The sequence below is a fragment of the Leucoraja erinacea genome, chromosome 10 (genome assembly GCF_028641065.1).
Source record: "Leucoraja erinacea ecotype New England chromosome 10, Leri_hhj_1, whole genome shotgun sequence".
NCBI lineage: Eukaryota > Metazoa > Chordata > Chondrichthyes > Rajiformes > Rajidae > Leucoraja > Leucoraja erinaceus.
In genome coordinates this window covers 57,269,344-57,281,804 of record NC_073386.1, presented here as the reverse complement: position 1 = coordinate 57,281,804, position 12,461 = coordinate 57,269,344, and the positions used below count along the sequence as shown (strand labels likewise).

The 12,461-nt window shown below is 46.7% G+C and overlaps 1 protein-coding gene across 6 annotated transcripts in view; it reads left to right on the top strand.

The window, feature by feature from the left end:
• The window catches only part of rgl1 (ral guanine nucleotide dissociation stimulator-like 1), a 229,571-nt gene that overhangs the window by 128,546 nt on the left and 88,564 nt on the right, over positions 1-12,461 (top strand). For all 6 annotated transcript variants that reach the window (XM_055642421.1, XM_055642422.1, XM_055642418.1 and 3 more), the window contains one exon: positions 925-1,032. In XM_055642421.1, coding sequence (XP_055498396.1) covers positions 925-1,032 — 108 coding nt within the window. Of the gene's footprint in view, positions 1-924; positions 1,033-12,461 lie in introns of those variants that run through there.

The window sequence follows — 12,461 nt, the reverse complement described above, 5'->3', positions numbered from 1 at the left end:
ATATCCTTTGACTCTGCTATCTCTAAGAGCTCTATCCAACTCTCTCTTCAAAGCATCCAGAGAATTGGCCTCCACTGCCTTCTGAGGCAGAGAATTCCACCGATTCACAACTCTCTGGGTGAAAATTTTTTTCTGCGTTTTTAATGGACTGTCCCTTATTCTTAAACTGTTGCCCCTAGTTCTGGACTCCCCCAACTTCGGGAACATGTTTCCCGCCTCTAGTGTATGCAATTCCTTAATAATCTTATATGTTTCAATAAGATTCCCTCTCATCCTTCTAAATTCCAGTGTATACAAGCCCAGTCGCTCCATTCTTTCAACATATGACAGTCGCTGCACTCCCTGAAAAGCAAGAGTGTCCTTCCTCAAGGGAGACCAAAACTGCACACTATACTCCAGATGTGGTCTCACCAGGGCACTGTACAACTGCAGAAGGACCTCTTTGCTCCTTTTCTCAACTCCTTTTGTTATGAAGGCCAACATGCTTTCTCGGGGAGAACGTACAAACTCTACAGACAGCACCTGTAGTCAGGATCGTACCAGGGTCTCTGGCGCTGTAAGACAGCAGTTCTACTGCTATGCCATTGTGCCGAATATTGATACTAAATGTATCTCGACGTTAAATGCCACTGTGAGAAGAATCTTACACCGCATGTAGGGAACAAAATTTGTTGCCAAATGATAACCTGTTCAAACTCTGAAACAAGAATCAATCTCACCCTTGTGAAAGTAATGAATATTGCATTGTCTCCTGAATGTACTAAATGTCCCATGAGTGGTGCGCGATTATGCTTGTACCATTTTCAGCTGAGGCGAGTGTATGTCATCTAAATTTTGCCTGCTGTGAACTATATTTAAACATTGTTACTATACATTGTTTCTCAGCAGAAGGACTGAGTGTTTTTTGGGTTTTCTCTTCCACAGCACAATTCAGAGTGGGGAGAAGAGGTGGAAGAAGGAGCTGTCTACAATGTTACGTTGAAGAAGGTTCAGATACAACAAGCTGCCAACAAAGGTGCAAGATGGCTGGGGGTGAGTGGCTGTTACAGATTTTCATCTCCAATTCCTGCCGTTCAGGTCCACCACCGATTTTCCGGCACCCTATGTTCCAGAGGCTTTCGGTGTTATCCGTGTAGTGTTGCCGGACCAACAGAGGTCACGGCCTCCGAGAGTATCGGGACGTTCTGCCTAGGACGCCCAGGGGCCAAGACAACGGCGCGCAAAGTCGGCCTGGGAAGTCGGCATTGGGAACGGATCTGCCGGCTCTGGCTGGGCCGGAGTTCCAGAGCCCCAGCCGCAGATCACTGCGGAAGTCCCGATGAGGTGGAGATCGCCACTTCACCCGGCCGAGGCGTCACATTTTCGCGGGGAATTTCAAGAGCGCTCTGGTAATTTTGTCCGGATTAAAGGAGGTGCTGGACCACCAGTTGCTGGAAAGTCACTAGTGGACCTGTATTGTGTTCAAAACCTGTGGGTACTTGCAACTTACACAGCTGATAGAGGTATTAGTGTCTAGGCATTGATTAGATCATGATCTGAATAGTTGCACAGAGTGGATGGGAATTGGTAATTTGGTTACATCGAGATATCTGGCACAGCGGTAGAGTTACTGCCTTACAGCGCCAGAGACCATGGATCGATCCTGACCACGGGTATTGTCTGTATGGAGTTTGTACAGTCTCCATGTGACCTTTGTGGGTTTTCTCCAGGTGCTCCGGTTTCCACTCCAAAGACATACCAGCTTGAAGGTTAGTTCAGTCTAGTTTATTGCCACTTGTACCGAGGTACGGTGAAAAGTATTTGTTACGTGCCATCCAGTCAGCAGAAAGACAACGTACAATTGCCATTGGGTGAATACAGTGTATAGATTAATTGGCTTGGTATAAATGTCAAATTGTCCCTAGCGTGTGAAGGGCAGTGCTAGTGTGCGGGCATCACTGGTCAGAACCGAGTCAGTGGGCTGAAGGGCCCGTTTCCACTCTGCATCTCTAAAACTAAAACTAAACTCACACGCACGGCTTGTTGTGGGAATTACATAGACATGGCTGCAAGTGGACCAGGGCTGGGAACTGAATTTCCAAGGGTATACCTCCTATCGAAAAGACAGACAGGTGGGCAGAGGGGATAGGGCAGCTCTGTTGGTGAGAAATGAAATTCAGTCCCTTGCAAGGAGTGACATTGAAACAGGAGATGTGGAGTCAGTATGGATAGAACTAAGGAATTGTCAGGGTAAAAAAACCCTAATGGGATTTATCTCAAGTCAAGTTAAGTCAAGTTTATTTGTCACATACACATACAAGATGTGCAGTGAAATGAAAGTGGCAATGCCTGCCGATTGTGCAAAACAACAGAACAGAATAGAACAGAATCAGTATTTACATGTTAGAAAATAATTTTTTACAAAAGTCACACCACAACAGGAGTTTGGTACAGTAAATTAGTCCCTGGTGAGATCAGAGTTTACAGTCCTGATGGCCTGTGGGAAGAAACTCCGTCTCATCCTCTCTGTTTTCGCAGCGTGACAGCGGAGGCGCTTGCCTGACCGTAGCAGCTGGAACAGTCCGTTACTGGGGTGGTGGAGGTCTCCCATAATGTTGCTGGCTCTAGATCTGCACCACCTGGTGTATAGTTCCTGCAGGGGGGCGAGTGTAGTTCCCATAGTGTGTTCGGCCAAACGTACTTCCCTCTGCAGGGTCCTGGGCAGAGCTGGCCAAGATGCTTTCTACAGCCCCAGAGTAGAAGTACTGAAGGATCCTCACAGATACTCTGAATTTCCTCAGCTGCCTGAGGTGGTAAAGACGCTGCCTTGTCTTACTCACCAGTGAGGCAGTGTGTGTTGTCCATGTCAGATCCTCTGTGATGTGGACTCCCAGGTATTTAAAGCAGCTCACCCTATCCACAGTAGCCCCGTTTATCCCCAGTGGCGTATATGTCCTACAGGCCCCCAAACAGTAGCCTGGAGTAAAGGTAATGCTACAGTTGTTATGGGAGATTTCAACATGCAGATAGACTGGGGAAATTAGGTTGGTACTGGACCCCAAGAAAGGGAGTTTGTGGAGTGCCTCCTTGATGGATTCATAGAGCAGCTTGTACTGGAGCCTACCAGGGAGAAGGCAATTCTGGATTTACTGGTATGTAATGAACCGGATTTGATAAAGGAACGAGGTTAATGAGCCATTAGGAGGTAGTGACCAAAATATGGTCAAGTTGAATCTACAATTGGAGAGGGAGAAGGGTAGATCGGAGGTGTCAGTGTTACAGTTGAATAAAGGGGACTATGGAGCCATGAGGGAGGAGCTGGCCAAAGTTGACTGGAAAGATACACTAGCAGGGATGACAGTGGAACAACAATGGCAGGTATTTCTGGGAATAATACAGAAGGTGCAGGATCAGTTCATTCCATAGAGGAAGAAAGATTCCAAGGGGAGTAAGGGGTGACCGTGGGTGACAAGGGATGTCAGGGACAGTATAAAAATAAACGAGAAGTATAACAGAGCAAAGATGAGCGGGAAGCAAGAGGATTGGGTAATGTTTAAAGAGCAACAGAAGATAACTAAAAAGACAATACGGGGAGAAAAAATGAGGTACGAAGGTAAGCTAGCCAAGAATATAAAGGAGGATAGATAGTAAAAGCTTCTTTAGGTATGTGAAAAGGAAAAAATTAGTTAAGACCAAAGTTGGACCCTTGAAGATTGAAAAAAGTGAATTTATTATGAGGAACACGGAAATGGCAGATGAGTTGAACAGGTACTTTGGATCCGTCTTCACTAAGGAGGACACAAACAATCTTCCTGATATAGTAGTGGCCAGAGGATCTGGGGTGACAGAGGAACTGAAGGAAATCCACATTAGGCAGGAAATGGTGTTGGATAGACTGATGGGACTGAAGGCTGATAAATCCCCAGGGCCTGATGGTCTGCATCCCAGGGTACTTAAGGAAGTGGCTCTAGAAATCATGGATGCATTGGTGATAATTTTCCAATGTTCTATAGACTTAGGATCAGTTCCTGTGGATTGGAGGGTAGCTAATGTTATCCCACTTTTTAAGAAAGGCGGGAGAGAGAAATCAGGGAATTATAGACCAGTTAGCCTGACATCGGTGGTGGGGAAGATGCTGGAGTCAATTATAAAAGATGAGATAGCCAAACATTTGGATAGCAGTTACAGGATCGGTCTGAGTCAGCATGGATTTACGAAGGGGAAATCGAGCTTGACTAATCTTCTGGAATTTTTTGAAGATGTAACTAGGAAAATGGACAAGGGAGAGCCAGTGGATGTAGTGTACTTGGACTTTTGGAAAGCATTTGATAAGGTCCCACATAGGAGATTAGTGGGCAAAATTAGGGCACATGGTATTGGGGGTAGAGTGCTGACATGGATAGAAAATTGGTTGGCAGACAGGAAACAAAGAGTAGGGATTAACGGGTCCCTTTCAGAATGGCAGGCAGTGACTAGTGGGGAACCGCAAGGCTCGGTGCTGGGACCGCAGCTATTTACAATATGCATCAATGATTTAGATGAAGGGATTCAAAGTAACATTAGCAAATTTGCAGATGACACAAAGCTGGGTGGCAGTGTGAACTGTGAGGAGGATGCTATGAGAATACAGGGTGACTTGGACAGGTTGGGTGAGTGGGCAGATGCATGGCAGATGCAGTTTAATGTGGATAAATGTGAGGTTATCCACTTTGGTAGCAAAAACAGGAAGGCAGATTATTACCTAAATGGTGTCAAGTTGGGAAAAGGGGAAGTACAACGGGATCTGAGGGTCCTTGTTCATCAGCCAATGAAAGTAAGCATGCAGGTACAGCAGGCAGTGAAGAAAGCGAATGGCATGTTGGCCTTTAAAACAAGAGGAGGAATATAGGAGCAAAGAGTATTGGTGCAGTTGTACAGGGCCCTAGTGAGACCACACCTGGAGTATTGTGTGCAGTTTTGGTCCCCTAATTTGTGGAAGGACATTCTTTCTATTGAGGGAGTGCAGCGTAGGTTTACAAGGTTAATTCCCGGGATGGCGGGTCTGTCATATGCTGAGAGAATGGAGCAGCTGGGCTTGTACACTCTGGAGTTTAGAAGGATGAGAGGGCATCTCATTGAAACATATAAGATTATTAAGGGTTTGAGGCAGGAAACATGTTCCCGATGTTGGGGGAGTCCCGAACCAGGGGCCACAGTTCAAGAATAAAGGGTAAGCTATTTAGAACAGAGATGAGGAAACACTTCTTTACACTGAGAGTTGTGAGTGTGTGGAATTTTCTGCATCAGAGGGCGGTGGAGGCCGATTCTCTGGATATTTTCAAGTGAGAGCTAGATAGGGCTCTTAAAGATAGCGGAGTCAGAGGATATGGAGAGAAGTCAGGAACGAGGTATTGATTGGGGGTGATCAGCCATGATCACATTGAATGGCGGTGCTGGCTCGAAGGGCTGAATGGTCTACTCCTCCACCTATTGTCTATTGTCTATTGGCTCATCCCTGGATTGCGACTGGGTTCCCTTCCCGGGAGCTCTTTGTTACCCGAACGGTTTGCAAATGGGAAATGCAGGAACGGGCCGATTTCCCACTTGGTAGAAGATGCCTCCAGTTCCATAGCAACGGCCAAATGCATCTGCTGGACTCCCGTACATACATGGGCCGTACATAAAGATGGTGACTGAGGGGAGGATCTGCATCTAAATGTAGAGCAGACAAAATGTAAAGGAAGGAACAGCAGATGTTGATTTATACCAATGATAGACGCAAAATGCTGGAGTAACTTAGCGGGACAGGCGGCATCTCTGGATAGAAGGAATGGGTGACATTTTGAACCTATCTTCAGTTTAAACCAGCATCTGCAGTTATTGTATCACCCTCTCTATTTCTCGTTTGCCTCACCGTTGACTCTCAATCTGAAGAAACGTCTCAATCTGAAGAAACGTCACCTACTCCAGCATTTTGTGACTATCTTAAATGTAGAGCAAGACGGGAGCAAATGGGCTGGAAGAGTGACCAGAATAAGATGCAATATATTAAATTCCTATCTACAGTGGATCAGTTCTTCTCATTATGGTGGTGTTTAGTTTGTGCACAGTCTGTATTGGAGAACTTTATGTTTCGGTTTATTATTGTCACGTGCACTGAGAAGTGAAAAGCTTTGTTTTCAGTCTTCAAAGGTCTTTTATTGTCACCTGAACCAATTAAGGTAGCGAGTTACCAATCGGATTAGAGCAACCAACACCCAACCCCCACGTAAAAAAACGAATGAACACTAAAAACATACATTTAAAACATACCAAAAAACCAACATAGGAAGGGACAGACAGACTGTTGACGAGGCAGCCATTGGTGGCGCCACCCGGTGGTTGAATTTTGCATGCTATACAAACAGATCAGATAATCCGATACATAAATACAATCAAGTCAAACTGAAGTACAATAGGTAGAGCAAAGAGGAAGATACAGAGTGCAGAATATAGTTTTCAGCATTGTAGCGCATCAGTTCCACAGACAAAAGTCAATGTCCATAATTAGATAGTACCCGATATTCAGGCTGTTATCAGGCAACTGAACCATCCGACCACAACCAGAGTGCAGTGCTGAACTACTATCTACCTCATTGACAATCCTCAAACTATCCTTGATCTGATTTTGCTGGCTTTACATGCAACGTTATTCCTTTATAATGTATCTGAACACTGTAAACAGGAGTGGGCAACCTTGTTCTGCATAGGGGCCAGGACGCATGTCTGTGAGCAGACGTGTACACATGGGTCCCGCCCCGGATGGCAGGCATCAAATCACGTGTTCACAGGTAGACTAAAATGCTGGAGGTACTCAGTGGATGAGGCAACCTCATGCAATCCTCGTATGTTTCACCCGCTGAGTATCTCCAGCATTTTTGTCTACCTTCGAGTTTTCCAGCATCTGCAGTTCTTTCTTAAACGTGTTCACAGAAGGTGCATGGTCGTGCCGGCGGCTTTGCGCAGGGTGCGGTACAGCTCGGCGCCCGGCCTCTGCTCGGGGCTAGGCCGTTGCTCGGGGCGTCCGGCAGCTGGTCGGGTTGTCCGGCGGGCCGGATGATGACGGGTAAAAAAATACGCCTGGGGGGCCGGATGATTTTGGGTTACGGTTGCTGACCCCTTCTGTAAATGGATCGATTGTAATCATATATTGTCTTTCTGCAGACTGGTTAGCATGCAACAAAAGCTTTTCACTGTACCTCGGTACACGTGACAATAAACTAAACTGAACTGACCCTAGCTTAGGGAAGGAAGGACTGTTCAGAAACCTGGTGCGCACGGACTGCGGAAGGGTCTCGGCCCAAAACATCACCCATTCCTTCTCTCCAGAGATGCTGCCTGTCCCGCTGAGTTACTCCAGCTTTTTGTGTCCCCCTTCAGTTTAAACCAGAATCTGCAGTTCTCAGCAAAGCCCATCGTCCGCAGTGAGGTGGCACACCAGTTCCATGGACGATTATTTCCAATGTTGGTGGTGCCACGGATTTCCTGGATCGGCCAAGCTGAAGCTGGAGAGATTCCCGCCCAGGTTAAACATAGACGCTCATTCTTAACGAAAACCACGGTCCTTCCTTTCCGCAACCCCCCCCCCCCTCCCCAGCCTTGCGTTTGTGTTGGGATTGGCCGGCAGTGACCTGCAGGAAATCCTCCTGAAGTTTAGCGTGGGATTTTCCCACCAGAAACGGTTTGCACGTGTGTGGACTGCGACTGGCACGCTGGGTGATGCTCTGCTGGCATCCCACGGCAGCTGTTTACAGTAGATCATCGCGCGTCGGTTTGATTTGGTTCTATTTTAAACTGCAGAGGGTTTTTTTTGAAAGAACTGCTTACTGTGCTGTTCACCCAGCAGAAAGGCAGAGCCAGGATTCTCAGCATGTTTTAGGCTGACAGTGCATGGAAGTCATAAGGGACGGTGGGCTAATTCCTTGCTGCCCTGCTCTTGTTTTTCAATGCTATTTAATGCCACAAACACTGGAGTTAATGCCAAGCAGCCTCACTGCGTAAAAATAATTTCTGATACAGAGGGATCACGGTCATATCTATGGCAACATCTGCTGCCTACATTTTAGTGTGCCTATTCTAAAGGCTTGAGAAAATAAGCAGGCCCTTCGGCCCGCAATGTCCGTGCCCAACATGCTACCAAGTAAACAAACCTCCTGCCTGCTATGATCCATATCCCTTCATTCACTGTAGGGGGCGGCAAGGTGGCGCAGCGGTAGAGTTGCTGCCTCACAGTGCCAGACACCAGGGTTCGATCCCGACTATGGGCGCTGTCTATACGGTGTTTGTATGTTCTCCCCGTGACCTGCGTGAGTTTTCTCCGGGTGCTCCTGCCTCCTCTCACACTCCAAAGGCATACAGGTTTGTAGGCCAGTTGACTTGGTAAGATTGTAAACTGTCCCAGGCGTGTGCAAGATAGTGTTAGTGTGCAGGGGAAGCTGGTCGGCACGGGCTGAAGTGAGAAGGGGAGGGGTCTGTTGCTGGTAAAATCAAAGTTAGACACAAAATGTTGAAGGCAAAAAGCGGGTGAGACAGCATCCATGTCAACAAGGAAGTGGCTCTAGAAATCGTGGATGCATTGGTGATAATTTTCCAATGTTCTATAGATTTAGGTTCAGTTCCTGTGGATTGGAGGGTAGCTAATGTTATCCCACTTTTTAAGAAAGGCGGGAGAGAGAAAACTGTGAATGATCATGATTTAGTTAATCTTCTAATTGTCTTTCAGTACCTCCATTCTGCAATCAAGACCTAGTTTTACTGTTAATCTAATTTCTGTGTAATTGTGTCAGCTGGGAATGTAAAAGCTGTAGCAAAGTCATGCTCAGGAGCTCAGCTTTGACTGGTCTCCTGGTGTGCACCAGTTTTAATAAATCACGGTTACTTCCACCAACTCCTTGTGGCCTTTCCATTTGCTCCTCAGCGGGTGTTGTTTGTAGGTTAGTTATACCGTCTGCCTCTGTAACTCATCTTCCTGTGTCTTCTGCGACCATGAAGTTGCGAATCTTTGTTGTACATCCAAATCTTCTTTGCAATGGGATTGCGACCGTCTGCTGTAACAGACCACGATGCGCGGATGGGATAACCGTCTTTTGTTGCTCCAAATGGCCGGAATTGTCAACTTTTGAATTTAGGAAATTCAAAGGGAGGGGTGACCTTTGCCCCCGGGGTAGTTCGGAAGCATGTTATAGGGCCTGAGCCACTTGGCGATTTTTCTCAGTGACTGACTGTTCAAAATCTTTTGGCGACACTGATATGACGCCGAAAGTCGCCGAAAAAATCGCCAAGTGGGACAGGCCCTTAACTCCACCAGAACAAAAGTGCAGTCAATGTCTACTAACCATATAACATATAACCATATAACAATTACAGCACGGAAACAGGCCATCTCGGCCCTACAAGTCCGTGCCGAACAAATTTTTTTTCCCCTTAGTCCCACCTGCCTTAGTCTACTGTTTTAATTCTCACAAGCTTGGTCGTTTATCCAGCTGTTTGAAACAAAATTCCATCACATCGCTCTTTCTCTTAAACGTCTGTTAAATTGAAGCCCTCCCTGCTCTTGGAATGTAAAACGTTCCTGCTATTTTAAAGAACAGGTGCAATTTTCCTTGATGTCCTTTTACCAACATGGATAAAGCAGCACGGTGGCGCTGCAGTAAAATTGCTGTCTCACTGCGCCAGGGACCCGGGTTCCATCCTGCCTACAGGTGCTGTCTGTACGGAGTTTGTCATTTCTCCCTGTGACCGCGTGGATTTTCTCCGGGTGCTCCGGTTTCCTCCTACACTCCAAAGACGTGCAGGTTTGTAGGTTAATTGGCTTCTGTAAATTTCTAAATTGCCTCGAGTGCGTAGGATAATGCTAGTGTACGGGTTATCGCTGGTCGGCGCAGACTCGGTGGGCCGAAGGGCCTATTTCCATGCTGTATCTCTATAAATTATAAAGTCTAAAGCAGCCCACGTGGTCTCGTCAAATGACCTGTTTATGGGGGATTACTTTGTGCAAATTGGTCGAAAGCACAACATTACAACAGAATCTATACCTTGATGTGTCATGAGCTGCAAAACAGTTTGGGACTTGGTGCAAGTGGACATAAGTACTAAGCACAGGAGGCTTATTGTAACAAGGTCACTTGACACACTAAAGCGGCTCTCAGACCCACTACATTATTTTCTTAATCAGTTTAATTCCTTAAAGCCGTCACGTGAGTTGGCATTGCTGACATTCTTCCTCACCTTTGCCCCTCAAAATAGAATAATTCTGGTGTACATCCAACACAAAACGCTCTTCATAGATTTAATGCATGAATGCTTTCAAAGACTGTCCCAATGTAATCGATCTCTTTCACAATCCACACACTATGTAGCTTGGCTGAATAGTTAGGATGGTCTGGCTGCTTCCTACAATGAATGATCATGCACTGTTTAGTTTAGAGATACAGTGGGGAAACAGGCCCTTCGGCCCACCGAGACCGCTCCGACCAGCGATTCACACACTCTAACACTACCCTACACACACTAGGACCAAGTTACAATTATACCAAGCCAATTAACCTACAAACTGTACGTCTTTGGAGTGTGGGAGTAAACGGGAGCACCGGGCAAAAACCCACACAGGCCACAGGGAGAACGTACAAACACGATATAGACAGCACCCGTAGTTGGGATCGAACCCGGGTCTCTGGCACAGTTAGGCAGCAGCTCTACCGCTGGTTTGCCACGCTGGTTTGTGTTTATTATTGTCACATGTCAGTCAAAAGCTTTGTTTTGCATGCTATTCAAGCAGATCAGATATAGCACACATAGATACAATCAGTCCAAACTCAAGTACAATAGGTAGAGCATAGGGGAAGATACAGAGTGCAGAATATATTGAATCAATTTTATTTGCCACATATATATACATACAAGGAATTTGCCTTGGTGCTTTGCTCGCAAGTAACAACACCGTTTACAGTAGACAGCTAAAAATAAAACATTATAATTTAAACATGCGAAGAATGAAATAAAATACCAGAGCACAAGGAGGCTTCAGACTTTTGGCTGTTGAGTAGAGCTACTTCTCGTGGAAAAAAGCTGTTTTTATGTCTGGCTGTGGCGGCTTTGTTCTCAGCATTGTAGCGCACCAGTTCCATAGACAAAGTCCAATGTCCGCAATGGGGTAGAGGTGAATCGGACAGTACCCTTGCTTATGGAAGGACCGTTCAGAAGCCTGATAACAGAGGGGAAGAAGCTGTTCCTGAGTCCGGCAGTGCGCGCTTTCAAGCTTCTGTACCTTCTGCCAAATGTGAGCAGGGAGAAGGACTGATGTAGGACTTTTTGATTATGTTGGCTATTTTTCTGAGGCAGTGTGAAATGTAGATAGAGTCAATGGTGGAAAGAGTTGTCTGATCCACGGACGATGCGGTCCCCCAGGTTCTGCACACCGCTCTCTCTCATCTTGACAGCCAGAAGTTCATAGACTTCAGTTCAGCCTTCAACACGATAGTCCCCACCTGACTGGTCGGGAAGCTAATGGAATTGGGGCTCATCACTCCCTTGTGTGCCTGGGTCCTGGACTTTCTCACTGCCAGGCCCCAGGTAGTCAAATGGGGGGAAATACATCAAAGTTCCTCACCCTGAGCACAGGATCGCCCCAGGGTTGCGTCCTCAGCCCCCTACTGTACTCCCTGTACACACATGACTGTGGCCAGGTTCAGCTCCAACTCAATAATCAGGTTTGCTGATGACACTGTGGTGGTGGGCCTGATCTCAGACAACGATGAGTAGGCCTACCGGGAGGAGGTGGCTGATCTAGCACTCTGGTGCCAAGAGAACAGCCTCCTCTTGAATATCAAAAAAAACTAAGGAGCTGATCGTGGACTTTAGGCGGGCACATCATCCGAGGACGTACACTCCATTGAAAATAAATGGGGATCCTGTGGATAGGGTGAGCTGCTTTAAATATCTGGGAGTCCACATCTCTGAGGATATGACATGGACATCACACGCCGCAGCACTCGTGAGTAAGGCAAGGCAGCGCCTTTACCACCTCAGGCTATTGAGGAATTCAGAGTGTCTCTGATGATCCTCCAGTGCTTCTACTCAGCGGCTGTGGAAAGCATCTTGTCCGGAAACATCACAATTTGGTTTGGGAATTGCTCTGCCAAGGACAAGAAGGCTCTGCAGAGAGTAGTGCATTTGGCCGAACGCACTATGGGAACTTCACTCGCCCCCCTGCAGGAACTATACATCAGGAGGTGCATCTCCAGAGCCAACAAGATCATGGGAGACCCCTTCCACTCCAGCAACGGACTGTTCCAGCTGCTACGGTCAGGCAAACGCCTCCGTTGCCATGCTGTGAAAACGGAGAGGTTGAGAAGGAGTTTCTTCCCAGAGGCCATTAGGACTGTAACTCCTATCTCACCAGGGACTAACTTTACTGTACCACTCTACTATTGTGTGGTGTCTTTTTAAAATTGCTGTATTTTTTT